Source organism: Lepidochelys kempii, chromosome 20, assembly GCF_965140285.1.
Source record: "Lepidochelys kempii isolate rLepKem1 chromosome 20, rLepKem1.hap1, whole genome shotgun sequence".
In the NCBI taxonomy this organism is placed as follows: domain Eukaryota; kingdom Metazoa; phylum Chordata; order Testudines; family Cheloniidae; genus Lepidochelys; species Lepidochelys kempii.
This window is the reverse complement of record NC_136399.1, coordinates 1541797-1568726: the sequence shown is the minus strand read 5'-3', so window position 1 is coordinate 1568726 and position 26930 is coordinate 1541797. Positions and strand designations below refer to the sequence as shown.

The following is a 26930-nucleotide window of genomic DNA, read 5'->3' as shown; positions in this document are numbered from 1 at the left end:
GGCGGGGGATGGGGGTCCTGTAAATCCCACCACTGTCCCCAGCCCCGTGGGTCCTGGGGATGCGGCTGGCCAGCACCCAGCAGCCCCGTGGGGATTGTGGGGTACAGTCAGCCAACCCCCAGCTCTGCCTCCCACAGTGAGTGGAGCTCTCCTGGATTGGGCTGTGCCCCGCCTTGGAGCGGGAGCAGAGAGATGTGGCGAGTTGGAGGGGCGAACGCCTGTCACGGGGGGTGGGAAAGGGCAGCAGAGACCGGGCTTCTAGTACAGGGCACTGCTGCGAGGAAGCTTGCAGCGAAGGGAAGGTAGGATGCACTCGCCCTGGTGCTCAGAGTATGCGGTTGTAAGGGAGCCCCTGCCCCCCTCTCGCCTCATTAAGGGGGGCTGAGCCCCACTGCTCCAGCCCCAGATCTCTGGCGGTCACCCCTGAACCTGCCCCCTCTCCCTGCCAGCCTGCACCCCCCCCCCGAGGTGATGGGTGGGTTGGGGGCGCTGTGTCCTGTTCGGGGGGGGGGGGGGGGGGCATGTGTTTACAGGGAGGTGGGGTGGGGAGGGGAGGGGGGGCTTTCTGGGCTGGGTGGTCGGTACTGACCCCCTCTCGACCCCAGCTCAGCGCCAACATCCTGATCTTCCTCTGCACCAACATCATCGGGATCTGCACCCACTACCCGGCCGAGGTGTCTCAGCGCCAGGCCTTCCAGGAGACCCGCGGCTACATCCAGGCCCGGCTGCACCTGCAGCGGGAGAACCGGCAGCAGGTGGGTGGGGCGGGGGGTCAGGGCAGCAGCCCCGCACTGTGCTGGGGGGGTCGTTGACCGGCGCCAATGGGGGTTCGGCTGGGAGTCGAGGCTTATAAATGGGTCACGAGGTCTGGGGTGCTCTCGCGGGGGGTGCCGTACGGCAGGCATTGGCGGGCGTTGTCCCGCTCGGCGTGGCGCTGGGCCCAGTCGCTGCGGGGGGTCAGCGCGAGGCAGGCCGGAGGACAGCAGCAGGAACGAGCCGAGGGTTCGAACCCCCGGCCTGGGAGGAACGGTTCACGCTGGGCCCTGGGAGTCTGGGGCGAGGGAGAGCCGGGGGGACCTGCGAACTCTGCAGATCCGTTGGGCTGACGGGCATCGATTGTTCTCTGTGGCCACTGAAGGGGTCTGTGGTTTGGGGCTGGGGTGACAGTGACGGGGGTGTGATTTAGGAGGTTTGGGGGTGCCAGTGACGGATGTGGTTTCGGGGGGCACAGAGGGTCTAGTTTGGGAGTGTTAGTGATTGGGGTGTGGTTTGGGGGGCACAGAGGGGTGTGGTTTGGGGGGTGTCAGTGATGGGGCTGGTTTGGGGGTACAGCCCCTGGTTTGGAGGGCACAGAGGTTTGGTTCGGGGGTCTTGGTGATAGGGCTGGTTTAGGGGCATGGAGGGGTCTGGTTTGGGGTTGACAGGGCTGGTTTGGGGGGCATGAAGGGATCAGGTTTGAGGGGCACAGAGGTCTGATTTGGGGGTATGGTTTGGGGGACGGCGGGGAGCGTGGGGTTTGGGGGTGTTGGTGGTGTGGTTTGGGGGGTGTGGGGTTTGGAGACGGCGGTGGGGTTTGAGGGATGGCGGGGTGGGGGTGTGGGGTTTGGGGGTGTCGGTGACGGGGGTGTGGTTTGGGTGCAGGAGCGCCTCCTGCTGTCGGTGCTGCCCCAGCACGTTGCCATGGAGATGAAGGAGGACATCAACACCAAGAAGGAGGACATGATGTTCCACAAAATCTACATCCAGAAGCACGACAACGTCAGGTGTGGGGGGACCCCCCCAGGCACGGGTGGGGGGAGCCATGTCTGGGGGGGGGGCTCCTCGGCACCTACGAGAATTGCTCTGGGTAACGGGGGCCTGGCCTGGGCCCCTGCAAGGGGGACCCGTTGGCGGCAGGGTTGGGGGGACCTGTGGGGCGCTGGGGGTGGGAGCGTGGGGCAGGCAGAGCTCTGCCTTGGGGAGCAGCCCCTGGGCATGGCAGGGTGAGGACCTGCCTTGAGGATGCTTGGCTGAGGCAGTGGGTATTGGGGGGGCCCTGGGGGGCACAGGGAAGGGGGTCGGAGGTGTAGGCGCTTGGGACCCAGCCAGCTGAGGCCCGGGGGAGCGTCTGACCCGCTGGGGCCCTGTCTCTGCTCACTCTCCCTCCCCTGCAGCATCCTGTTTGCAGACATCGAGGGCTTCACCAGCCTGGCCTCCCAGTGCACGGCCCAGGAGCTGGTCATGACGCTCAACGAGCTGTTTGCGCGCTTTGACAAGCTGGCCTCGGTGAGCGCGGGCATGTCTGGCCCGGCCCGGCCGTGCCCAGGCGTCGTGGGGTGCTTCGTGTTCTGGGGGGCGGCAAGCCTGGTGGCCCAGGAGGGGGTGGGGCCCTGTCTGGGGGCGGGTGGGGTCAGCAGAGAGCAGGGCAGAGGGCTGGCTGGGCGCAAGGTGGGGGGCCGACTGGGCGTGGCTGGTCGGGGACAGGCAGGAGCAGGGCGGGGGGCTGACTGGGTGTGATCGGCTGGGGGCAGGGTTGGGGGGCAGGCAGGGGTAGGGCTGGCAGGGTGGTGGGCGGGGTCTGCCCATGGGCTGGCATCACTGGGCAGACCCCATGAGGTCCCCTCCCTTCTGAGCCCCGCTCTGTCCCTCTCCCAGGAGAACCACTGTCTGCGGATCAAGATCCTCGGTGACTGCTACTACTGTGTGTCGGGGCTGCCGGAGGCCCGGGGGGACCACGCTCACTGCTGCGTGGAGATGGGGGTCGACATGATAGAAGCCATCTCGTGAGTTGGGGGGGAGCCTCAGGCCCATCCGGAACAGCCGAGCGGCGTGCCGCTCACATCGTCACGCCTATGTGCTTGTGCACCGCACGAGCCCCCAGCCTCCCACGTGGTACGCACAGGCACCTGCGGTGCACACTGGCCGTTGGTGCCGGGCACGCTTGCCGTACGTGCAACACGCACCATGCCCCCGCTCCCTCCGTTGCCGCACACGCGCGACACCCAAGCCGTGTGCCCCGGGTGCTCGCTCTCCGCTCACGCGAGCGCTCCCCCTTGTGCGGCGGGCCCAGGGCCGGCCCCGCCCCGCTGCTCACGAGGGGGTTGATGACTCACGTCACCTGCCCCGGGCCCGTCTGTCTCTCACCGGCCTGGCATGGGCCTGACTGGCCGTCGTTCTCTCCGGCTGCGCCTGCTCCCTCGGGCTCCGGGGCCCCCCTCCGGCGCCGCGGGGGTTGGGCGGGGCAGGTCTGACGCTGCCTCTGCCCCCCCAGGCTGGTGCGCGAGGTGACGGGGGTGAACGTGAACATGCGGGTGGGCATTCACAGCGGGCGCGTGCACTGCGGGGTGCTGGGGCTACGCAAGTGGCAGTTCGACGTCTGGTCCAACGACGTGACTTTGGCCAACCACATGGAAGCCGGAGGCAAAGCCGGGTGAGTGGGGGATGGGGGCGGGTCAGGCTGGGGCAGCCCCTAGACGGGAGCCCCCCCCCGCTCTCGGGGAACAGCCTGCTCAGCGGGGGGCACTCTCCCCGCAGTCAGTGGTGGCCCCTCTGTGGCGCCAGGGGGTGCTGTGCTGCAGGGGGCAGGCGGGGGGCTCTGGGGGGCGCCCGGGGCTCAGTGGGATGCTGGGGGCAGGCGGGGGGCTCTGGGGGGCGCCTGGGGCTCAGTGGGATGCTGGGGGCAGGCGGGGGGCTCTGGGGGGCGCCTGGGGCTCAGTGGGGCACTGGGGGCAGGCGGGGGGCTCTGGGGGGTGCCTGGGGCTCAGTGGGGCGCTGGGGGCAGGCGGGGGGCTCTGGGGGGCGCCTGGGGCTCAGTGCGGCGCTGGGGGCAGGCGGGGGGCTCTGGGGGGCGCCAGGGGGTGCTGTGCTGCAGTGGGCAGGCGGGGGGCTCAGGGGGGCGCCTGGGGCTCAGTGGGATGCTGGGGGCAGGCGGGGGGCTCAGGGGGGCGCCTGGGGCTCAGTGGGATGCTGGGGGCAGGCGGGGGGCTCAGGGGGGCGCCTGGGGCTCAGTGGGATGCTGGGGGCAGGCGGGGGGCTCAGGGGGGCGCCTGGGGCTCAGTGGGATGCTGGGGGCAGGCGGGGGGCTCAGGGGGGCGCCTGGGGCTCAGTGGGATGCTGGGGGCAGGTGCAGGCTCAGTGGGGGGCGCCTGGGGCTCAGTGGGATGCTGGGGGCAGGTGCAGGCTCAGTGGGGGGCTGGCCCCTGTGGGAAGCTGGGGGCAGGCGGGGGACTCTGGGGGGGCTGGCCCCAGTGCGGCACTAGGAGGCTGCACTGCAGGGGTCTTGGTAGGGGGCACTCTCCTCGCAGGGTTTAGCAGCTGCTCTGTCCTGCCTCCGTGGGTGGGGGGGACTCTCACACCAGGGGTGCGGCAGGTTAGACGGGGAACCTGGGTGGGGCGGGACAACACACGACTCTCGGGCTCAGTGTCCTGCCCCCCCCCGCCGCCCCAGGCGCATCCACATTACATGGGCAACGCTGCAGTATCTGAATGGGGACTACGAGGTGGAGCCCGGCCATGGGGGCGAGCGTAATGCCTACCTCAAGGAACACAACATCGAGACCTTCCTCATCGTGGGCTGCAGCCAGAAGCGCGTGAGTCCAGGAGCTGGGCTCAGGGTGGGGGCGATGCATCCCCGGCTCCTGGGGCAACCAGCACAGGGGGCCGCCTCCCTGGGGTGTGAGCATTCGGGGCAAGCAGCTGGGGCTGGGGGGGTGGATACTTGGGGCAGGGCAGGAGGGGTGGGGCTGACTCTCTCGTGGGTGCTGGGTGGGTGGGCACTTGGGGCGGGGGAGGGTGCTGGGTGGGGGAGGTGCCCCCGCTGTGCCCCCTCACCCTGTGCCCTCCTCTCCCCGAGCAGAAGGAGGAGAAGGCCATCCTGGCCAAGCTGCAGCGGGCACGGGCCAACTCCACGGAGGGGCTGGTGCCGCGCTGGGTGCCCGACCGCAACTTCTCCCGCACCAAGGACTCCAAGGCCTTCCGGCAGATGGTGAGTGGGGCGGGGGGTGCTGGGGGTTCTTCCTCTGCTCAGGGGCGAAGGAAGGAAGGAAGGAAGAGAGTCTCTGTCAGCTGGAGTCTGGGCCTGGCCGTGTGTGTGTGGGGGGGGGCACATGCTGGCCAAGGGGGGTTCTTGTTGCTCTGCATGTCAGGGGTTCCCCTCACCACGGCGGGGAGCATGTGGGAGTGGGAGGGTGGCAGGGACAGGGTGTGGGGCCCCCTCCAGGGCTCACTCAGTCCTGTCTGGAGGGGGGAGCTCCCCCCACTCCTATCAGCCAGTGTGCCCCCCCTCACTCCTGCGGTTTGAATCGGGTTTCCCCAGCTCTCTTCCTGCCCCGCCCCCTGGGGGCTGAGCGGGGCCGGGGGGGGGCAGTTCATCCTCATGGCGCATGTGCGGCTGGTTGCTATGGAATGGCTTGTTCGCATGGTTGCTATGCTGCAGTTTGTTGTCATGACGCCGGGCGCCCGGGCACAGCTGGGCTCTGGTGTGGCCCCGGGCGCCAGGGCCCAGTCTGCGGCGGTTCCCCAGCCGGTTGCTCTGGTTCGGTGCGTCGGCGGGGTGCCGGTCGCTATGGCGCAGTCCATCATCGGTTGCCATGGCGTGGCTCACTGTCCACCTGGAGTGGGGTTGCCATGGCGCAGCTGGACGTGGTTGCACCGCTGGTTACCATGGCGCGGTTGCCTGGCTGGGCAGTGAGGCGGGGCAGGCCATCAGGCCACGTGAGCCCGTCCCCGGGCCAAGCCATGGGGCCAGTGTCCGGAGGTGGGTAAATGGGGCCTGGGAGCCGCCCGGGGACACTCCTGCTGGTCCAGCCAGGCTGTGGAGGGGGGAGGGGCAGAGCCCCTAGATCCTTCCTGCCTCACATACCCCCCCCCCCCCCGCGGGGGCTGCCCAGCTCCCTATCCATGGCAGGCAGCCTGGCCTTGTGGCTGGAGACCCGGACTCCTGGGTCCTGTCCCTGGTGCTCTGCCCCTGCACTGCTGTGTGACCTCAGGCAAGTCCTCAGTGCCTCGGTTTCCCCTCCCGCCCCCTGCCTGTACACAGCACAATGCCGAGGGGGCGGGGCACTCTGCTGAGTGGCAGCGAGAGCTGGGGAGCAAGGGTGGGGATCAGTAAGAAGGATTGGGGTGGGGCTAGTGCCTGGGGGGCTGTAGCTGGGGCCTAGGCGGGGAATTTCCCAGCCCTGCCTGTCTGGGAGCAGGAGCTCCTCACTCCCTGCCGGTGCCGTGGCGGGCAGGGACCTTGGGGGCTGCTGTGCCGCCCCCAGGAGGGGGGGAGTGATGCCCTGAATCTCCCCTAACACCCTCTCTCCCTGTCTGCAGGGCATTGAGGACACCGGCAAAGACAAGTAAGTGGACACGGCCCCTGGAGGGGGTCCCCTTACTGCAGGGCCCAGGAACCGCCGGCCCGGAGTCTGGGTTGGGGCAAGTGTGCCTGGTGCAGACGGCCCCGGGCTGGGGCACGGTCCTGGCTCCATGCCAGGGGGGAAGGTGCCCCAAAGGGGGGGAGGTCACTGTGACGAAGTGGGCCTGTTCTTAATGTTTCCTCCGAATATTGTGGGGGTGCCTCAGTTTCCCCTATGCAGTTCTTAAGTATCTAGGGGGTGGGGTAAGGGTGTATGATCATTGCAAAGCCCTAGAGGGCAGGTGTGGGCAGGGGTCTGGACACAGAGAATGGCCAACACCCTGTTTCCTGGCAACTGATGGCCTGGGCCCTTCCCCCCCCCCCCCCCCCGCAAGGTGAGAGCTTAAGGGTTGGAGAACAAAGGAATCAGGTGACCACCTGGCCCGGGAAAGGAACAAAGCCCAGAGGAGGAGGGGCTGGAGGGAGTTTCAGTTTGGGGCTGGCTGGGACATGGAGTGAAGTGCAGACGTGGTTGTCTGGCTCACTGCCCCCCAAAATGGACCCAGCTGAGGGGTCCCGTTCTCTGCACCTGCAAGCTCTGTTTTAGACCATGTTCCTGTCATCTAATAAACCTTCTGTTTTACTGGCTGGCTGAGAGTCACGTCTGACTGCAGAGTTGGGGTGCAGGACCCTCTGGCTTCCCCAGGAGCCCTACCTGAGTGGACTCGCTGGGGGGAAGCGCACGGAGGGGCAGAGGATGCTGAATGCTCCGAGGTCAGACCCAGGAAGGTGGAAGCTGTGTGAGCTGTGTGTCCTGAAGACAGGCTGCTCACAGAAAGGCGACTGCCCCAGAGTCCTGACTGGCTTCATGGGGAGCAGTTCCAGAGCATCGCCCAGGGACTCCGTGACAGTCACAGCCCTGCAAAGTGCAGCAAAAGAAGGGGTGGGCTCAGGGGAGGAGGGGAGTGGGCAGCGGGGGGGCTCCTGGCATGAAGGCGGGCAGGGAGGCCAAAATGATCACACACCCCTCCCGTGACCCTGCAGCCGCAGTGCACAGGAGGCCCTGAACCCCGAGGACGAGGTGGACGAGTTCCTGGGCCGGGCCATCGACGCCCGCAGCATCGACCAGCTGCGCAAGGATCATGTCAAGAAATTCCTGCTGACCTTCCAGACGCCGGAGCTGGAGAAGAAGGTACCGGGGCCCGCTGTCCCTCCTCGCATCCTGCCCCAGAGTGGGGGCCCTCAGTTGCCTCCCCCCCATCCTGCCCTTCGGCCCCCAGCCCCTGCCTTGCCCCTTCTGCTCCTCCCCCATCCTCTGCACTTGCTCCCCGTCTCTGCCCGCCTCCCCTCACCCCCACCGAGGGCTCAGAGAGACACCCCCCGCCCCCCCCCCCCGTGCCATAACAAATTGCCCTCCCACCACAGCATGGCTGGGTCCCCTCCCCCCCCCGCAGCAGTAACCCTGCCCCCTCTCCCCACAGTACTCCAAGAAGGTGGACGATCGCTTTGGGGGCTACGTGGCCTGCACGCTGCTCGTCTTCTGCTTCATCTGCTTCATCCAGATTGTGATGTTCCCACGGTAAGTCCAGCCCCCAGCCCGTGCCCTCCTGCAGCGCTGGAAGCCCACCGCCCCGCCCAGTGTGGTCCCAGAGCAGGCCTGGCTGCAGCATCTCCCCCCTGCCCCTCTTGCACCTACTGGGCCCAGGCATCCTGTGCCGCGTCGGGCCAGAGGCTGGCGGGAGGCTCACGGCGCCCCTCTCTCCACAGCTCCCCACTGATGCTCGGCGTCTACATCAGCATCTTCGTCATCCTGGCCAACATCCTCTTCATCTGTGCTGTCTATTCCTGCATCAGCGTGAGTATCAGCTGGGGGTGTGGGCCTGTGGTCTGCTCCCTCAGCATGAGTATCGGCCGCGTGTGCGTGGGCACCCCCCCCCACTCGGTCGGCGTGTCTGCCCCCTGCGTGGGCACCCCCCCCCCGCTCGGTCGGCGTGCAGGCCAGCTCCCTGAACCCAGGGGAGCGTAACGAGCTCCCTGGGGTGCTGAGCCCTCCGGAGGCTGCCTGGGGGTGGTGGTGCGGGGGGAGGGGAGGACATGCTGTGGAGGGGGTGTCACGGCGTCCCCGGGCGATGCTCTGGAACTGCTCCCCATGAAGCCAAGCGGGACTCTGGGGAAGTCTCCTCTCTGGGAGCAGCCTGTCTGCAGGACACACAGCTCACCCGGCTCCACCTTCCTGGGTCTGACCTCGGAGCCTTCAGCCTCCTCTGCCCCTCTGTGGGCTTCCCACTGCAAGTCCGCTCAGGCGGTGTCCTGGGGGGGCCAGAGGGTCCTGCCCCCCAACTCCGCAGTCAGACGGGACTCTCAGCCAGCCAGTAACACAGAAGATTTATTAGATGACAGGAACATGGTCTAACACAGAGCTTGTAGGAGCAGAGAACAGGACCCCTCAGCTGGGTCCATTTTGGGGGACAGTGAGCCAGACAACCCCGTCTGCCCTTCACTCCATGTCCCCAGCCAGCCCCAAACTGAAACTCCCTCCAGCCCCCCCTCCTCTGGGCTTTGTCCCTGTCCCGGGCCAGGAGGTCCACCGGATTCCTTTGTTCTCCAACCCTTTAGCTCTCACCTTGCAGGGCGGAAGGGCCCAGGCCACCAGTGGCCAGGAAACAGGGTGTCGGCCATTCTCTGTGTCCAGACCCCTGCACACACCTGCCCTCTAGGGCTCTGCAACGATCATACACCCTTACCCCACCCCCTAGAGACTTAAGAACTGCCTAGGGGAAACTGAGGCACCCCCACACTATTCAGAGGAAACATTAAGAACAGTCCCACTTCGTCACAAGGGGTGCATGCATGCAGGCGGGCCGGGGCCCTGTCCTGTTGAGGGGCAGGGCATGTGGGGAGGTGGCTCCTCTCAGGCCAGATTGATTGGGGCTGTTGTGTGAGGCCGGAACCCCTTTCTCAGCTCTTTCTTCCCCCACCCCAGCTCTTCCCCACAGCCCTGCAGCGGGTTTCCCGGAAGATTGTCCACTCCCGCACCCACAGCACCTTCATTGCCGTCTTCACCATCCTCCTCGTCTTCATCTCGGCCTTTGTCAACATGGTACAGCCCTGCGGGGGACCTGCCGGGGGGGGGCGCAGGAGAGAGTGGGAGCTGTGGGGATGGGGGACCTCACTGGGGGGGGGTGCAGTGTAAGGTGGTGGTGTGGGAGGGCGTAGTACAGAGTGGGAGCTGGGGGGACCCCGCAGGAGGGACGTGAACAGCTTCTAGTTTGTGTCCTGGGGGGAGGAGATAAATGACCAAGCTGGGGCACCCTAGGCACCGTCCGAGATGACCGCCCCCAAGAGACCTGTTCCTTGGCTCTGGGGTGCTGCTTTCCAAGCCCCTGCCCCTGGAGGAGGGGTCACGGGGTCCCATCACCCCCTCTGGTCTCTCCGCAGTTTGCTTGCAGCCACGTGCCCCTGCGGGACTGCGCTGCCCGCACCCTCAATGTCACACCCGAGGCCGTGGGGCCCTGCCAGCTCCATGCCCTCAACTACTCGCTGGGTTCGGACGTGCCCCCTTGTGATGGGGACATCCCGGCCTGCAACTTCCCTGAGGTGAGAGCCCCCTGGGAGCAGGGAGGGACAGTGGGCCATGCAGGGGTATGGCTATGGGGGTGCTGCGAGGGCACAGTTGGGGCGGGAAGTGATGCGGGGGGAGCTGCTGGGGCGGGGGGGGGGAGTGCCCCCTCCCCCTGACCTGGTGAGGATGGGTCCTTGGGGCGGGGTACAGAGGGGGCCCCCTCAGGCTGTGGATGGGGGTGAGGATGGGAGTCTGGGGTGGGGGTGTTGGGCCCTAGAGGAGTCTCCCTGGATGTGTGGACACTACAATGTAAGCCCAGGGTTGAACTCAGGACTCAAGCCTGACAACCCCCCTCCAGTTCCGTCTACACACACAAGTGGTGCTGACCCAGGGTGCCGCGGCGGGAGCTGTGGTTCCGGCCCTGTTGCTTTGCAGTGTAGACGTGGTCCCTCTGGCCTTGTGCTCTGGGCATCAGCCAAAAGGATCCAACTTTCGGTGTCCTCTGCACAGTCCCGTTTCCCCCTCGAGCTGGGGCGAGAGCGGCTACCTTTTTGGGAGGGCGCTGGGGCGGCTGGGCTGTGGGCGGCTGGCCCGGCCCCGTCTCGTGGGGTAGACCCAGCGTTCACCATTCCCACCCTGGGTTAACGCACCTGGAGGGCCCTGGCCCTGGGCTCCTGCTGCAGCATGGCTGGACCCCGGGCGCCCTGACGCCTCCCTGCCTCCCCAGTACTTTAACTACAGCATCGTGCTGAGCCTGCTGGCCTGCTCCGTCTTCCTGCACATCAGCAGCATCGGGAAGCTGGGGCTCATGCTGGCCATCGAGGGCATCTACCTGGTGCTGGCCGAGGGGCCCGAGGCGCCGCTGTTCGACAACTACGACCTGCTGGTCATGGCCAACGCCCTGTGAGTGTCTGTCGTCGTCCATCCCCCCACTTCCGTCGTCGTCCATCCCCCGGGGCCCCCTGTGATATTTCTCTGTGCACCCAGGACTGAGAGTCACCTGCCTCCAGTGAGCGGGAGCCTTGCTTGTGCATGTCTGGTGCCAGCTCCCCGATCCCCCCACCCTGTCGCCGCCCAGACTCTCCTCTGGGCTCTCCTGTACCAGCCAATGCCCCCCCAGCCCCTTCTCCCCCAGACACAGGCAGAAGCCCGCGCCAGTCTGAACGAATCAGCACAGGTCAGCCTCTCGCTCCACACCCCAGCGCTGGGATCTGAGTACGGGGGTCTCGTCAGAGTCTGGAGATGGCAGCATTCATGAGTGAGGAGAATGGAGACCAGAGGGCTGCAGATCAAAGCCAAGCCTGCTTCCTGGCCACCGACTCCACCCAGCCAGCCCTCTGTGGCCCCCCCGTCCCTCGCGGCCTTCCAGCCAAGGCTGGCTGAGGGCCCGTTTCCAGAAATGCAGTCACGCTGCCGATAGTGTCCTGGGCCAGGATCGAGGAGCATCTCCCTCGCCTGCTCCCTCTGTCCCCCAAATTCACTGTCCCCACAGTCAGGATCACCCGCCCCACCCTTGACTTAGGGTGTCAGTGACTCTCCGTGGTGGGAACTGACATGATTAACTGGCTCGCAGACCGAGCCAGGTGAGCAAACGTCTTTCCTCTGGCAGAAACCCTGTTTGTCGGCTCTGCCCAGGCCAGCCTTTAACTTGCTCTGCTCCGCTGACGCCCGGCATGTCTGTCTCACGAGGGCAGCAGCGGCCGGCGTGACCCGGCCTTCGTTTCACACCTCACGTGATACTCTTTAGTGACTCGGAATGTAGGGCCCAGGGTCGGGATATTCCTGTAACCCTGGCCATTGGTGGGGTTTATGGGTCACAGCCCCCCAACCCCAAGAGGGCCTGGGCTCTGCTCCCTCAGATGCCCCCAAGAGCCCAGCCAGAATCCTGGGGGTACCTTGTCCCTGTCCCTCACTGGGCCCCACCCATCTACCACTGGGGGTTCTGGACTGTGCCCCCCACCCCGGCAGGGCCGTGGTGGTCAGCTCGCTCTCCCCTCCCCCACCCCCCCAAAATCTGTAACTGCTGTCTCTTCTCTCTGCTAGTCCGGCCTTCAACGAGACCCAGTGGGGCCCAGGATGGTGAGTAGGGAGGCGGGCCCAGAGGGGAGCTGGCATAAGGGGCCCTGGGGATTGGGGTGGGGCCTGGGTCAGGCGAGGGACCTGTGGGGGCATTATGTGGGGATTGGGACGGGGATATTACAGGGATTTGGGGCCTGGGGTAGGTAAGGGGGTATTACTGGGGGGCCGGGGCAGGCAAAGGGTCTGTGTGGTATTATTATCGGGGGGTTGGGTCTGTGGCAGTTGAGGATTCTGGGGTCCCCCAGGCCTTTGCTGCAGTGCCCTGTGGGGTACGGATGATGGTCAGCGGGTCCCTGGCTGGGGGTAGTGAGTGCTCTGGGGATTCCCCCCCCCCTCCTCCCGGCCTCGTGTGCCCTGTGGTCTCTCTGCCCGCAGCTTGGGAGGGTGGTTGCTTTGGGGTCCCCGGTGCCTTGCTGCAGCCTGACACCCCCCCCGCCCCGTGCCCCCAGCCTGGCGGAGGGGAAGGTGGCGCTGAAGTACATGACCCCTGTGATCCTGGCCGTCTTCGCCCTGGCGCTCTATTTGCACGCTCAGCAGGTGGAGTCCACGGCCCGACTTGACTTCCTCTGGAAGCTGCAGGTAAGGAAGGGCTGGGGCCCTGGGGGGTGGGGGGAGAGGTGTCTGCTTTCCCCCATGGAAGAAGGAGCTGGGGACAGGGCGTCCCTGGGGTGGGGATCTGCCCCCCACCACAAAGAGGGGTGTCCCTGGGGCGAGAGGGGCAGCATGTCCTGAAGGCTGGCACATGCCCTCGTGTTGCACGCTCGCAGGATCCTGCTCTTCTCACCCCTCGCACAAGGCTGGCCAGCCCCTTCCCCTGCTGACGCCCTTGCACGTCCTGCTCCGTGCTTGTCGGAGAACGAGAGCTGTGTGCGTGCTGGGAATGCTGGCTGCTCCCAAATCTCCCTCGGGGCAGAGCTGGGGGGCTCAGTTTGGTGCTCCACGCGCTGGAGCATTGCTGGGGAGGCCTCCGGATCGTTTTCGGTGCTGCCCCCCTCAAGGGGCAGAGCTTGGGGGGTCCCAAGGCAGGGCTGGGGGGCAGGTTGGGGGAGGAACCAGTGCCCCAGGGAGGGGGGGCAGGGTGGTGCCCCCACCGGCGGGGCCAGTCTGGCAGCAGGCCCTGACGCCGGCGCCCCCCACAGGCCACGGGCGAGAAGGAGGAGATGGAGGAGCTCCAGGCCTACAACCGGCGCCTTTTGCACAACATCCTGCCCAAGGACGTGGCCGCACACTTCCTGGCACGAGAGCGCTGCAACGACGAGCTCTACTACCAGTCGTGCGAGTGCGTGGCCGTCATGTTCGCCTCCATCAGCAACTTCTCCGAGTTCTACGTGGAGCTGGAGGCCAACAACGAGGGGGTGGAGTGCCTGAGGCTGCTCAACGAGATCATCGCCGACTTTGACGAGGTGCTGGGCGGGGGGCAGCCCCCAGGGACCATGGGGGGGGGGCGGGGGCAGCAGCAATGTGGGCTTTGGGGGGGTGGGGGGGTGGCGACAATGGGGCCCCTGAGGACCCAACTCTGCCCTTGGGGGGCCATGGCTCAGGCCCAGCCCTCGGGGCGGGGTGGGTGGGGCCACAGCCCGGGAGCAGCTCATGGGGCGAGGGTCATGGCGGCAGCAGCAGGGCCCCAGTTCTGAGGGGGACACGACCCTCCCTAGCACCCCTGGGGCAAGGGAGCACAGTGCAGGGTCCCCGAGGAGCGTCGTGCATGGAGGGGGGGGGCGCCCAGCCCCCCCTGTAGCTGCTGCCCCCTCCCCTGTCAGATCATCAGCGAGACGCAGTACCGGCAGCTGGAGAAGATCAAGACGATCGGCAGCACCTACATGGCGGCCTCGGGGCTGAACGACAGCACATACGACCGGGAGGGCCGGACGCACATCACCGCGCTGGCCGACTACGCCATGCGCCTCATGGAGCAGATGACGTACATCAACGAGCACTCCTTCAACAACTTCCAGATGAAGATCGGTGAGCGGGGGCAGGGCCTCTGCCAGGGTGGGGGCGCGCGTGAGCCACCCCTCTCCCCAGCTCGTCACTGGCCGCTCCTGGGTGCTTCCCCGTGGACGCGCAAGAGAGTAGGCATGTCCATGCGTGTGTGAGGACACGCTATCGTGTGTGCAAACGATCATGTGAACACACTCCTTGTACAGCCCTGAGCTCCCTGCCCTCCTGAGCCCACCGCCCGCGCAGGCTCCTGGGACGTGGGGGCTGAGCCAGATGGGCTGGGGGGAGCCCGGGGCCATGAGCTCTGACCCTCCCTCTCTCCCTGCAGGGCTGAACATCGGGCCGGTGGTAGCGGGTGTCATCGGGGCCCGGAAGCCCCAGTACGACATCTGGGGGAACACTGTGAACGTCTCCAGCCGCATGGACAGCACAGGGGTCCCTGACCGCATCCAGGTGAGAGCTGAGCCGGTCCTGGAGCCCGGCTGCCACCCCGCCCTGGACCATAGCGTCCGGGTCGTTCCCGGCCAGCTGTGTGAGTGCAGCAGGGCTGGTGGGGAGGCAGCGTCCGGGAACGTTTTCGGGGAAGGGGGGAATTTTCCAGCCTGCCGGGGTGGGGGTGGGGCATCACTCGGTACCTGCAGAGGGAGAAGCCAGCCAGAGGGGGATGGTACTGACTCCCGACCCCCCCACCCCGACCCCCTCCAAACACTAGTGGGGGAAGGGGCAGGACTGAGCCGCTGCAGATGTGCTGGTGCATTCTGGGTGTCCCTGATGTGATGGGAGGCCTGCGCTGTGGGATCCTTGTCCCCGTTTTCCAAGGGAGGCTGGGCCTGGCCCAGGTTCTAGAGCCAGAACCCAGGTGTCCAGCATACAAGCGGGAGCCAGGACTCACCAGTCTGCTTGGCCTCAGTCGACAAGGGCGGGGGCAGTGAAGGAACCCCCCCGCCCCCCTGCCTGAGGCACTAGGGTGCTGAGCACAACCCACAGGGTCCCCCATCCCCATGGAGTCCTCTCCCGCCCCCCCCGATCGGCCTCAGGCCGTTACCGCCTGAGTGGAGTTGGAGTCCAGGGATCCCCCAGGTCCCACTCGGCCCCCACAGCCCAGCTCATGGCCTCGGGCTGGGGAGAGCGGTGACCTTTCAGGAGCTGGAGACTGAGGTCAACTTGCCTGCTCGGAGCGTGGCCCCGCCTGGGGGAGCGGAGGCGGCTAGCTGCCCCACAGGGCTAGGAGCCAAAGGGCCCAGGGTCACTAGCAAAGGCAAACCCTTAGCATGGCAGGCGGGTCTGAGCCTCCCCCTGGGACCGCGGGGGAGCTGATACGCTGGTGTGTGATGTCTCTCTGCCCAGGGTAGCCGAGGGCACCATTCTGCCCGGGCCCCCTATGGGGTCCTGGTCTCACCGTCTGCTCTCTCTTCTTCTCCTCCTCCTCCCGCAGGTGACAACTGACCTGTACCAGGTGCTGGCGGCCAAGGGCTACCAACTGGAGTGCCGGGGGCTGGTCAAGGTCAAGGGCAAAGGGGAGATGACCACCTACTTTCTGAACGCCGGCCCTCCCCGCAGTTAGCGCCAGCCGCGGCCTTTGGCGAGAAGGACCCAGCGTGCCAGAGGGGCTGGACAGGGCTGACGCAGGTCAGACCTGGGCCAGGCTGAGCCGAGCTATTGGGAACCAACCCAGCCTGGATGCCCCCCTGGCCTTGGGTCCATTTCATTTGTGGGGTCTTGTAAATGGCTCCAAATTTCAACACCAAACCGAAGAGGGAAAGGGCTGCCGCCCCGAGCCAGCTGGGGAGGTCTGCACCACCAGGCCTGTGTGGCAGGGCGGGGCGTTGGAGGGCCCCCCCCGGGGGCATTGAAGAAATATTTTTACAGCAGACTTTTTATTTATTTATTGAGCTCCAGAGCCAGCATGTTGGGGGGGCTGCCCAGGGCGCTCCATGCTGGGGCTGGCCCCGGGCCCCTCTCTTCCTTTCCAGTGACTGACAATGACCCTGGGGAAGACAAACCTGCCCCCGCCCACAGTCGACCAAAGAAGAGGGCTGAGGGGGGGCGCCTGTTGGCTGGGCAGGGGACCCTGCTGTTGTCTGAGCACTTGCCTGCCTGTGCCGGGAGATGCCTTGGGGGCTGCTTGCCGTGTTTGGGGTGGAGGGGATCATCCCCTGCTGGTGGTGCTGGGGGCAGACTGGGTTGAGGGGGAGGGTTTTTAATAGATTTATATTTGAAGACTCTCTCCTCTTCACCCCCACCCGCTCGCTGTGACTTTCACCAGTTCCGAGACCCGTGCCAGGGGGAAAAGCCGGTGGGGGTGGCACTGGATGGTTCTTATTTGCCAAAATTGTCTCCTGTTGCTGGGGGGGAGGCAAATGTCTCCTGGGGAGAAGGGGCTAAATGTGCGTGTGTGTGTGGGGGGGTGTTTGAGTAGCTCTCAAGGGGTGGGGGCCTGTAGGTGCATGGTGGGGGTGGGCAGGGATTGACTCCCAGAGGTTGGTGACACCAAAGAGGACGTGTCTCTGGGTCCATGGGGCTGCGGCGGGGCTGGGGGCAGGAGCTGAGCCCCCTCCCTTGGGCATCCCCTCCCTGCTGTGCTGGGGAGGCTGGCGTGGGGGTATATGCCTGTGGGTTCCTCTGGCTGCCTGCTCCTGCCTGGGTCAGTGCTTTCATCTGGCTTGGGACCAGGGCCTCCTTCAGTGTCTCCTGCCAGGTCTCAAAGTTGGGAGGTCTCTTCTCCAGCTGGGACCCCTTCCCACCAAAGCATTGGTACCCCCTCAGCCTCCTCCGCGGGCCAAGCTGCCCATGTGCCAAATTCCCAAGTGCCACGCAGCCCGTCCTGGCTCCGGTTCTGTTCCCCTGCCGCTCCTCCCTGCCCCCCCTCGGGCTTGCCCCTGTGCTCCCTAACCTCCCTACATTGCTCCCCTCCCCCCATGGGCTCCTAGGCAGTAGGACCTGTTGTTATTTAAAGAGACTGCAGCTGGCTGGTGAGCCAGATCCCCCCACCCTGAGCATGGGGGGCAGCTGCAGCTGGGAAATTTCTCCCTTAGCCTTATCTGAACAAACACTTCCCCCAGATCCCTAGGGTCACTGGTTTCTGCCACACTTGGCCTATGCCCCCAGGGAGGGTCAGTTTACAGCCTGGTCCCCAGGGGACAGGAATTCCCCAGGTGAGGTGCTGCCCCCTACCCTGTGGCTCCAGATGCAGGTGGGAGAGGGGGGGTGTCTCCCCCCTAGATAAAACTTGAAAATAAAACGTGGAGGCTCAGAATTTGCCTGGCCATGGCACTCCTGGGTCCCTGACTCCACGGAGCTGAGCCGGTGGGTGCCTGCTGACCCGGCTGGGAGGCTTCCTGCATAATGACTTCAGTCCCCTTCCCCCCCACCCAAGAGCCTTACTGAGCAGCTCCAGAGTGGTGGGCTGAGTGCCTGGCGCTCGCAGGTATGGGGCAGGAGGGTGGGTCCAGGCCCCAGGCTGGGGGGGTTATTAAATAACTGGGCATTTTCAGCCCCCTTCCCCCCCATGCATCTTTTTCCATGGAAAGGCCGGGGCCTCTGGGAGTTTTAATCAGCTCGTTCCTGAGGCAGCAAAACCCCTGCTTGGGCTCAAGGCCACGTGCCCCAGTGTGGGGCTGGGCTCAGCTGCAGCCTGGGGGCAAGGGATTGGTAACTACGGGGTGGGGGGTGAGGTCAGGGCAATGCTTCCCCTGCCACTGCTCTGCCCCTTCCCTCCCCAACAACGCTGCTCCCGTGGGGGCAGGAAAAGTCACCCAGGGACAGCTGATCAGTCCTGCCCACCACAAAGGGGGGGGCATAAGGCTTTCATGGACTCACAGGTCATGCCCCCTCTTGCAGTCTGTGGGGGGGGGAACCCCCTTCATGCACCCCTGGGCCCCTTTCCGCTGGCTCTGGGCGGGTCTGTCCCGGAGGCTCTGACTCAAGGTTGTCATGCTGCCAGCATGCCCTTTGACCCGGGGGCAGCCAGGTCTCCCCGGAGTTGGAAGGCCCCTCTCCCTGGCGTTGGGCCTGCCCAGGCCAAGCCTGGAGTAGTGGGATCTCTCCATGCCGGGGTGGGAACCGCCTGGCTCCCTCGGGGCTGGAACTGTTTTAAATGCAAAAAAGAAGTGATTTCTGGGTTTGATTTTTTTTAGCAGTTTTGGGGTGTTTTTATTTCTGTGACTGTGTCTGGGGAGTTTTAATCTGACGTCGGAGCCAGGCGAGCTTGGTCCGGGCCCAAAGCCGCGGGGTCTCTGCTCCTCCCTGGGCTGCCCCTGCCGGAGGGGTGGGGGGGGCGTGGCAGCTTTGGACTGAAGCCCCCGCTGTGGGAGGCGCCGTTGCTGTGTCAGGGGAGGGGGGACGTGGCACTTATTTGGCAATGCAGATTAAAGGTACTTTTTTCTTGTGTGTACATATAAATTATATATAAAACTCACTTTCTATAACAACTGCTGTGTCCTGGCCGTGTCCCGTCCCCAGGGGCTGCTGTGTCTGTGGGCAGTGGGCAAGCACAGAGCACGGGGAGGCGGGGGCCATGGAGCCTTTGAATTTGTGCACTTTGACAGGGTTACTTTGAGGGCCTGGTGGGCGCTTGGCTGGGGTGGCTCTGTGTGGTGGTGAAATGGGACAATTCCACAGACCCTGGCCTGGCTGGGCCGGAAGGGGCCCCCATGGCAGGGTTGGAGCATAGGGCATTGGGATGGGTTCTCACTACTGGGGGTGCACTGCTGGCTCTGAGCCGGGTTTCCAGGGGCGTTGAGCACATGGGGGGAGCTGGGAGTGTTTAGCACCCTCGGGAACGGCTGTGAGCACGGCTCTCTGTCTCTGAGAGCTCTTGCCACAGGGCTCAGGGACAGTAGTGGGGGGTGAGGGGACTCGGAGCTGGGTGGGGGGCTCTCAATCTGCTATGTTGCCCTGCCAGAACCTTGCTGGACGGGGTCTCCCCTCCCCCCCCCCCACTGGCACCCCTTGGCTCCTGCTGCTGCTGGGTGCAAAGGCGACAGGCAGCCGCACCCTGCCTCGCCCGAACAGCCAGCACGGTAGGATCAGACGCCAGGGCACTGCTAGGCTGGGGCTGCGGGGGGAGCCCGGCTGGCAGGGAAGTGGCTGTGCTCGGCCCCGGGGCCTGTAGCTTTACCAGCTCTTTGGGGAGAGGCGGGCTGGTTTATTCGGTGTGTTGAGGATGCTGGTGACAAGCAGAGATGAGCACTGAGGGGGTCAGGCCTCGTCCCCCCTTGGCCTCGTGCTGTCAGTGACCCCTGGGAAGAGCGGGCGCCCCAGGTTAGTAGCTGCAGGAGGGGCCGGGCCGAGCCAGGTGCGAAGGGAAGCACACGGCCGTGCTGGGGGGGAGATCAGCCCGCACTCACGCAGCTCCGCCTGTCACCAGCCCGGCCCTTTGTCTCCTGGTTTCAGGGGGGAGGACAGGTGGGCAGAGGGCGGCTGAGGCCAGCATGACTGGTGCTGGCAGAGCACCGAAGGGGCACGGGGGCTGTGCTGCTCGCTGAAGGGGCTGGGCACAGCTCACCTGCTCTTGGACTTGGCTGCTACCCATCCCTCCAGCACGCTCCCCCACCCTTACGGCCTACTCTTGTGCACACCCGTGTGCTGGGGGGGTTGCCCCTGTGCAAGGGAGCCTGGCGAGGCCTTGGGGATGGGGTGGAGAGGGCCCCCTGGAACACCTCTGCCTATCTAGCCCATACACGTTCTCACCCTGGTACATGGGCTCCTGCTACTTGGGCACCAGCGGCTGTGCCCACCACCTGTCCTGTGTGGACCATTCTCTTCCGTTCTCCGCCGGGGCCGCAGGGGATTGTGCCTGCAGGCAGGGCAGGGGCTGGTTTTGGAAGGGTTTTGTTTGTACGTCCATACTGCTCTGTGTTTATGGTAGAGAACGCGCCTGGCACAGAGGCTGGGGAGGTTCCCAGGGCATTCATCCCAGTCTAGTACCAGCCACGAGCGTGCTCTGGCTCCCACGCAGCCATGGCAGGCCCTGTGCTGGGAAGCTCCCTCGTGCCCGAGAAGCGGAGCTCTCACCCACAGCTGGCGCACAGGGTGGGGGGACACAGTGCACCGACATTACCCAAGCTGGGGGTAGCACTAGGAATGGAACCCAGGAGTCCTGTCCCCACAGGCCTTGCGTGTGCCAAACAGGGCAAACCGCAGGAGCGCTGGGAAGAACATGGTCTGGCCCTGGCACCTGGGGCTGGGTTCTGTAGCAGGCCTCAGTCTCCTTGCCCCCTCTGTGCCATAAGAATTAACCCACCAGCCCCACTCCCTCCCCCACCGTAGTCCTTCTACCCCTTGCCCAGGCCGAAAGGGAGGCCCCAGCGCCTAGCTCCTCCCCATGAAATCACCGTCCTGGGCCCAATCAGCTCGATTGCTTTATTGCCCCGGTGCCCGCCGGGCCCAAGCACCCGGTGCCGCTCCATGTCCATGGAAGGCCAGATGTGCCCGGCAGTGGGGCCCACTGGGGCGCTCAGAACAGGCTGAAATGGGGGTTGCTCAGGCCCATGCTGTCCACGAACCTAAGGCAGGGAAAGGAGCCGTCAGATGCCCGCCCCGGCCCAGGTAGCTCCCGTGCATGAGGAGGCAGCGCTGGGCTGCTCGGGCTGTGACAGGAGGGGTGCACCCCGGGGCCGTGGGCACTGCAGGAGCCCCCAGGGCAGGGAGGGGGGTTCCCTCTCTGTGGGGCCTGCACAGTGCCGTGCTGCAGCACCTGCTTTGAGGACCCTGCGGTCAGGCGGGGCTGCGGCATCAGGCGGGGCTCTGCATTTGTGGCCAGGACCTGGGGAGAAACCCTCCCCCCATCGGAGCTCTGTCCTGGCGCCCAGAACCTGTGAAGGAGGGAGGGGAAGGGAGAGGAAGCAGTAGGGGCTCAGGGTGGGGGGCCGCCCTGTCTGGCTGGCAGCCGCTGATTCAGGGCCTCCTTTGTTGGGGGGGCTGAGCTTGGGCCCCATTTCCAGAGCACCCTCTAGAGCCCCGTGTATCCAGCCCCCCGGGGAACTGCTGTTGGGAATGTGGCTGCAAGGGACTCGGGGGGACCCAGCGCCCGGCCTTGCCCCCCACCCGCCAGTTGATTTGGGTCCCTTTGTACGGCGCGTGGGAGCGGCGAGGGAGCTCCTGGCTGCGGGGGGCCTGTGGGGGGCAGCACCTGGAGCCGCCCCGTGCCAGCCTTGAACTTTGGCCGCTTCGGCGCAGGGTCCTTGTCTCTGGGACACCGGGCCGGGAGCGGAGCCGATGGTGCCCTGCTGCCCCCCAGTGGCTGCTGGCTGGGCCAGGCTTGTGCCTGGCAGGACAAAACGGGCAGGGACCCGTGCCAGGACCAGCCGCCATGGGCACGGCTCGCATGTGCTGGGTGCGGGTGCCCTTGGAGCCAGGGCTCTGGTAAGTTGGGTGCTGCGCTCAAGGCTCCACCGGCCTGCCCAGGCCTTGGCCCCAGCGCCAAGTGGTGCGAGATGCCCCTGTGGTGACTCCCGCCCGCTTTGCACGGGGGCGATGGGCTGTGCAAGGAGCAGTGCCGGGGAGACTCGAACCTGCTTGCTGCTCCGTGGGTCCAGGGTTGCTTTTCGGGCATCTGCAAAGCGTGGGGGGGTCTGAGGCGGCAGGTGATGTCTCCGAACCAGGGGTGACGGAGACCAAAGCGGCTTGTGGGTGCTGGGGGAGGGGCGGGATTTCAGGGGCCTCTTGCTGGCTGTGGAGTTTTCAGTTGCCTGCGTCTGGAGTTGTTCAGGGCTTTGTTTGTTTAGGTTGGGCTCTCGGAGGGTGCCCTGCTCCCCAGCCTGACCCCTGCGAAGCTGGGGCCTGAGGATCCAGAAGTGACCCAAACCTGAGTCTTCAACTGAGTGACATGTGACAAATGCCCCATCGACCCCCTGCCTCGGCCTGGTGGAGCTGCGGGGACCCTCCTACGCTCGCCCCACAGGGTGATCGGGCCCCTGGCGGAGCTGGAGTTCGGCGCTGGCTGGGCTCCTGCTCTGGCCTGCGATGGCTGCTCTCCTACCTTCGTAACTGGCTGGCTCCCCTCACCCGCTGTGTCCGACTGGCCGGAGGCGAGGCTGCTCTCACTCATTGCCCTGCCACAGGTGAACTCTGCTCCTGCCAGGTGCTGAGCGCCCTCTGATCCTGGGGCTATTACCATCTGGGAGAGGGGCCTCACTAAGCGAACTGGGGGTGGGTGCTGTGCCACGAGCCTGGGTCAGACACTGGGATGGCAGGGCGAGGGGCTACCCCCTCCCCCTGCACCTCCCCTTCCCCATGTCCGTCCCCTCTGCCTCCGGCACTACGATCTCACCTGGTCATGGGGCTCCTTATCCGGGGGTGCCGTGGCACCGTCATCCAGGGGGTGACCTCCTCTGCGCGGACCGTGGGATCCCTGGGCAGCCACCAGCCGCTGTCCTCTGCACAGGTCACTGGGACCCTGAAGATTTGGTTGGGGGCTATAATCAGACAGACGGGAGAGTCCAGGCTGTTAGGGAGGGCAACCAGCTTCCTGGGGTCGCTGTTGCTTGCTAGGGGAGGGGGCAGCTGGGGCACCCTGCCCTGAGCACAGCAGAACACCACTCCTTCCCAGCAGTAGCTGGGGATGAAAACCCCCTTGCCCGGCATCTCTCACAGCTCCACCTGTCCCTGTTATTTCATTATTTGTCCCCGGATTTATTTGGTGTCCAGGTCCCGTGGATCCCCCTCTTAGGCTGGGGGGGATCCACGGGACCCGCCCACTTCCCGGACCCCAATAGGATCTCTCACAGCTCCAAGTGCTTTGCAAAGGCCAATGAACCGAACCGCGTCTCCTGCCGGCATGGGGGGTGGGGGTTAGTTTCGTTCTCCCAACGTGTAACATGGGGAAGGGACTTGCCCAAGGTCACTCAGGGAGGCTGTGGCAGAGGCCAGCCTAGAACCCAGGCGTCCAGACTCCATGTTCCCTCTTTTGTCATGCCTAGACCCCACTGTTCACTTACATCTCTGGAGCTGATTCTTCTTCACGGCCTCTTGATAGCGCTTGTAGCTCCCCTGGTGCACTGTGCCGTCAAAATGCCCCGGGCCGATCGGCGGGAGCTTTGCGTGAAACAATCCCCCTTTGAGCGGCTTTGGCTCTGAGTGGAAGGACAAGAAGGAAACTTAAAACCAAGCCCAGAAGATGGTACCAGAGCCTAGTGGGGGGGGGGGGGGCTTTGAGGTAGACACCTGTCCTCCAAGAACTGGACTCAGACCCGTTAACCTCGTTTCACACCCGGGCTGTTAGCTGGCCATCAGCAGTGGATGAGATTCAGTCACTGCTGCCCTGAGGGGGTTTGAACCCAGCCCTTCTGCAGGCTCAAAAAGCCAGCGAGGACAGTGATTCCTGCAGGGAGACCTGTCCAGCCCTCATCTGGCAAGATAGTGCTTGGAACATGAGGCCAGAGGCAACTTAAAGGGGCTGGAAGAGACTCTCCGGCCCTCACCCATGAGGCTGGGATGCAGAGGGACTGGGAGATGGAGGGACGGCTGGAATGCTGTCGAGTGATGTGGTTTAGGGGGGTTGTATTGTAGGTTAATCCAAATACCACCCCATGGGGTGACTGGAGAAAGGTTTTTAGTAACTGACACATGCCAGAAGCAGAACATTGTACCCCTCCCGCTCCACTGGGACACCCCTCCTGGGGACCAGGGGTCAGAGGTTTTCAACCATCGCCCAAGGAAAAGCCTCACGTTTGTTGCCCCCACAAAGAGCCACAGTCTACTCTCCAAGGCGCTTGGCCCAGCAACGAGCCGTGTCTGTTTCGAATGCACCCATCACTGTAACACCTGGGCTCTCGTCTTACCTGTTGCGTCAGGCTTTTCTAACTCTAGCCTTCTCTCCCAAAAGGGCTCCTGGTACCCCAGGAATGTCAGCCCGAAGAAAGCCATGTCCGAAACCGCCCACTTCCTCCCTGTTCGGTCACCAAAGGCACTTTGCGGCTGCAGCCCTCCAGCCGCTGGCAGGCTCTGCCTTCAAGCAACAGTTGATTCTGTTGCCATAGAGATGCCTCCCCCCCCCCCGCCCACGTGGAATGTGGGTTTGTGAGGCTGTAATGGGAGAGGGTCATGATGTGACGAAGTGGGGCTGTTCTTAATGTTTCCTCTGAATACTGTAGGGGTGCCTCGGTTTCCCCTAGGCATTTCCTAAGTCTCTAGGTGGTGGGATAAGGGGGTGTAATTGTTGCAGAGCACAGGGCCAGGGTACATAAATGGCGACACTCTGTCTCCTGGCAACTGATGCCCTGGGCCCTTCCCCCCTGCAAGGTGAGAGCTAAAGGGTTGGAGAACAAAGGGATCTGGTGACCTCCTGGCCCGGGAAAGGGACAAAGCCCAGAGGAGGAGGGGCTGGAGAGAGTTTCAGTTTGGGGCTGGCTGGGAACGAGGAGTGAAGGGCAGACGTGGTTGTCTGGCTCACTGCCCCCCAGAATGGACCCGGCTGACAGGTCCCGTTCTCTGCACCTACAAGCTCTGTGTTAGACCATGTTCCTGTCGTCTAATAAACCTTCTGTGTTACTGGCTGGCTGAGAGTCCCGTCTGACTGCGGAGTTGGGGGGCAGGACCCTCTGGCTTCCCCAGGACCCCACCTGGGCAGACTTGCTGGGGGAAGTGCACGGAGGGGCAGAGGATGCTGAATGCTCCGAGGAAGGTGGAAGCTGTGTGAGCTGTGTGTCCTGCAGACAGGCTGCTCACAGAAAGGAGACTTCCCCAGAGTCCTGCCTGGCTTTGTAGGGAGCAGTTCCAGAGCATCCCCCGGGGACTCCGTGACACGTGACAACAGCCTGCTGGCTGGGTTGGTTTTGTATTGTTTTGGGGTATTAATTCTGGGGTAACTGAGACCAAACTCCAGGAAGGGGTTAAACGGGAGAGGGCTGGCCCCTCCAAAACCCTCTCCAGCTCAGGGAGTTTTGCTCACATGGTGTTTGTCTAATGGGGAAGTCCTGGCAACATGATTATACCTGCGCTCCAGCCGCTTAGCTCAGGGGCAGAAAATAGGATTCGGAGCCACCTCTAGCCCGTTGCTTTTAATCCAATGCGGATTGAGAAGGACTAGGAGTCATTCCAATCTGACGGCTGCCTGATGGCTCCAAGGAAAATAACCTGGTGCCCATCCAGTTCTATGAAAAAGCTGTGTCATTAGGAGCCATGAAACAGTTCTCAGGGACCTTGCAGCGGCCTTAGTTCTATAGGCATAGGGTCACTTTGTCCTTCAGCCTGCTGAGGATAGATTATCTCTGGGATGGGCCAGTCAGCAACACTGATCTTTAGAAATAAGAGTCTGGAGTCCTTGGTCACAAATTAATTCCCTCTCTCTCTGGTGCTGCCCACCCACTCCAGGGGTGTCTGTATTTTGGTTTCAGAGTAGCAGCTGTGTTAGTCTGTATTCGCAAAAAGAACAGGAGGACTTGTGGCACCTTAGAGGCTAACCAATTTATTTGAGCATAAGCTTTCGTGAGCTACAGCTCACTTCATCGGATGCATGCTGTGGAAAATACAGTGGGGAGATTTATATACACAGAGAACAGGAAACAATGGGTGTTACCATACACACTGTAAGAAGAGTGATCACTTAAAATGAGCTTACACCAGCAGGAGGAGTGGAGGAAACCTTTTGTAGTGATAATCAAGGTGGGCCATTTCCAGCAGTTGACAAGAGCGTCTGAGGAACAGTTGGGGGGGGGGGGGAATAAACATGGGGAAATAGTTTTACTTTGTGTAATGACCCATCCACTCCCAGTCTCTATTCAAGCCTAAGTTAATGGTATCCAGTTTGCAAATTAACTCCAATTCAGCAGTCTCTCATTGGAGTCTGTTTTTGAAGTCTTTTTGTTGTAATATTGCGACTTTTAGGTCTGTAATCGAATGACCAGAGAGATTGAAGTGTTCTCTGACTGGTTTATGAATGTTATAATTCTTGACATCTGATTTGTGTCCTTTTATTCTTTTACGTATTTTGGTGTTGCAGGGTGTGCGTGCGTGTGGGCCAAAGCGTCTGGTATCCTGCTATCTGTGGCATTTCTCAGGCACTTGGAGATGTTTGGTGTCTAGATTATAAGAACTTCAGGGTGCAGATTGTCTCTTTTATATGTTCATACAGTGCACAGCACAATGGGGGCCCTGTCCCCCACTAAGGTTTTGGGGCACAACCATCATACCAACATTTAATAGTAGAAGGGAATGCTAGAGGAATCTTATGATACAAGGAAGAATCCAACTTTCCCAGCAGTCTTCCTTGTCCCCTGTTATTTTGTGCTGGACCTCTGTTGTAAACTAACATGGGTAACATAGGAATTGCATAGCTCAGCATGTTGTGGTCCATTTAATCCAGCATCCTGTCTCCAACAGGGGCAGGTTTCAGGGGCAGAAGGGCAAGAAACCTTGAAGTGAGGAGTTGTAGAATAACCCTCCCCTAAGGAAAGTGCCGTCCTCCCCCTGTCACGGAGTGGAGGGTTCATCCCCATAAGCAGGGGCATTTCTGTCTCTTGTAAAATAGACAGAAACTCTCGTGGCTGTGCATATTCCCATTGGTCATATAAATGGCTGCTCCTTTTAAGTCACCCTGCTAAGCTTTTGTCCTCAGTTATATTCTGTGGCAGTGAGTACTACTACTTGTGCTTTGTAGAAAGCGATGTCTCATCAGATTTAAATGTCCTTGGTTGTCACCCTTCCCCTGTAATAGGAGATGGCACACCCAAGTTCCTTCTCCAACGTGTACTTTAAAACTTTCCGTCATGTCTCTTCTCTCTTCACTTAGTCCCAGACCTTTCAACCCCTTTCTGTATGAGTTTTCTCCAGGTCTGTAATCATCCGCATTGCCTCTCTCTGAATCCCCTACATTGCCTCCTGTCAGAAAAAGATATAGGAGAAACACCACATCCCAGGCAAGGGCCCCCCAGGTGGAGGGTGCTATGTTATTTTCTGCCCCATTCCTTAGGACCCCTTTTATCTTGTTTGCTTCTCTGAACACTGCTGTGCATTGAGGAGAGGGGCAGCTCACCCATGAGGGTTTACTGTGGATGGAGAGCCAGCCACTGGTATATGAGTAAGGGGTGGAAG

At 63.6% G+C, this 26930-nt stretch overlaps 2 protein-coding genes across 6 annotated transcripts in view; one reads left to right on the top strand and one right to left on the bottom strand.

Moving 5' to 3' along the window:
* The window catches only part of ADCY6 (adenylate cyclase 6), a 47635-nt gene extending 29307 nt beyond the window's left edge, over window positions 1-18328 (top strand). For all 3 annotated transcript variants that reach the window (XM_073318324.2, XM_073318323.2, XM_073318322.2), the window contains exons 4-23: window positions 606-755; window positions 1642-1763; window positions 2154-2265; window positions 2635-2762; window positions 3251-3409; window positions 4427-4568; window positions 4835-4963; window positions 6295-6320; window positions 7361-7508; window positions 7798-7895; window positions 8084-8171; window positions 9300-9416; window positions 9755-9913; window positions 10606-10781; window positions 11922-11957; window positions 12407-12536; window positions 13097-13360; window positions 13718-13922; window positions 14227-14351; window positions 15334-18328. In XM_073318324.2, the coding sequence (XP_073174425.1) occupies window positions 606-755; window positions 1642-1763; window positions 2154-2265; window positions 2635-2762; window positions 3251-3409; window positions 4427-4568; window positions 4835-4963; window positions 6295-6320; window positions 7361-7508; window positions 7798-7895; window positions 8084-8171; window positions 9300-9416; window positions 9755-9913; window positions 10606-10781; window positions 11922-11957; window positions 12407-12536; window positions 13097-13360; window positions 13718-13922; window positions 14227-14351; window positions 15334-15462 (2643 nt within the window). In that variant the 3' untranslated portion in view covers window positions 15463-18328. The remainder of the gene's footprint in view (window positions 1-605; window positions 756-1641; window positions 1764-2153; window positions 2266-2634; window positions 2763-3250; window positions 3410-4426; window positions 4569-4834; window positions 4964-6294; window positions 6321-7360; window positions 7509-7797; window positions 7896-8083; window positions 8172-9299; window positions 9417-9754; window positions 9914-10605; window positions 10782-11921; window positions 11958-12406; window positions 12537-13096; window positions 13361-13717; window positions 13923-14226; window positions 14352-15333) is intronic.
* A 1919-nt stretch (window positions 18329-20247) lies between these two features.
* SPMIP11 (sperm microtubule inner protein 11) lies at window positions 20248-23861 on the bottom strand. 3 transcript variants are annotated; one of them, XM_073318784.1, is made up of 5 exons: window positions 23681-23861; window positions 22838-22972; window positions 22171-22315; window positions 21413-21570; window positions 20248-20404 (listed from the first exon to the last, which is right to left on the bottom strand). In XM_073318784.1, the coding sequence occupies exons 1-5, from the start codon at window positions 23763-23765 to the stop codon at window positions 20382-20384; spliced, it is 546 nt and encodes a 181-aa protein (XP_073174885.1). In that variant the 5' UTR covers window positions 23766-23861; the 3' UTR covers window positions 20248-20381. The 3 variants fall into 3 exon arrangements, with proteins under 3 accessions (XP_073174885.1, XP_073174886.1, XP_073174887.1); XM_073318785.2 differs by lacking the exon at window positions 21413-21570; XM_073318786.2 differs by lacking the exon at window positions 20248-20404 and having other exon boundaries at window positions 21469-21595.
* Between the last annotated feature and the right edge of the window lie 3069 nt (window positions 23862-26930).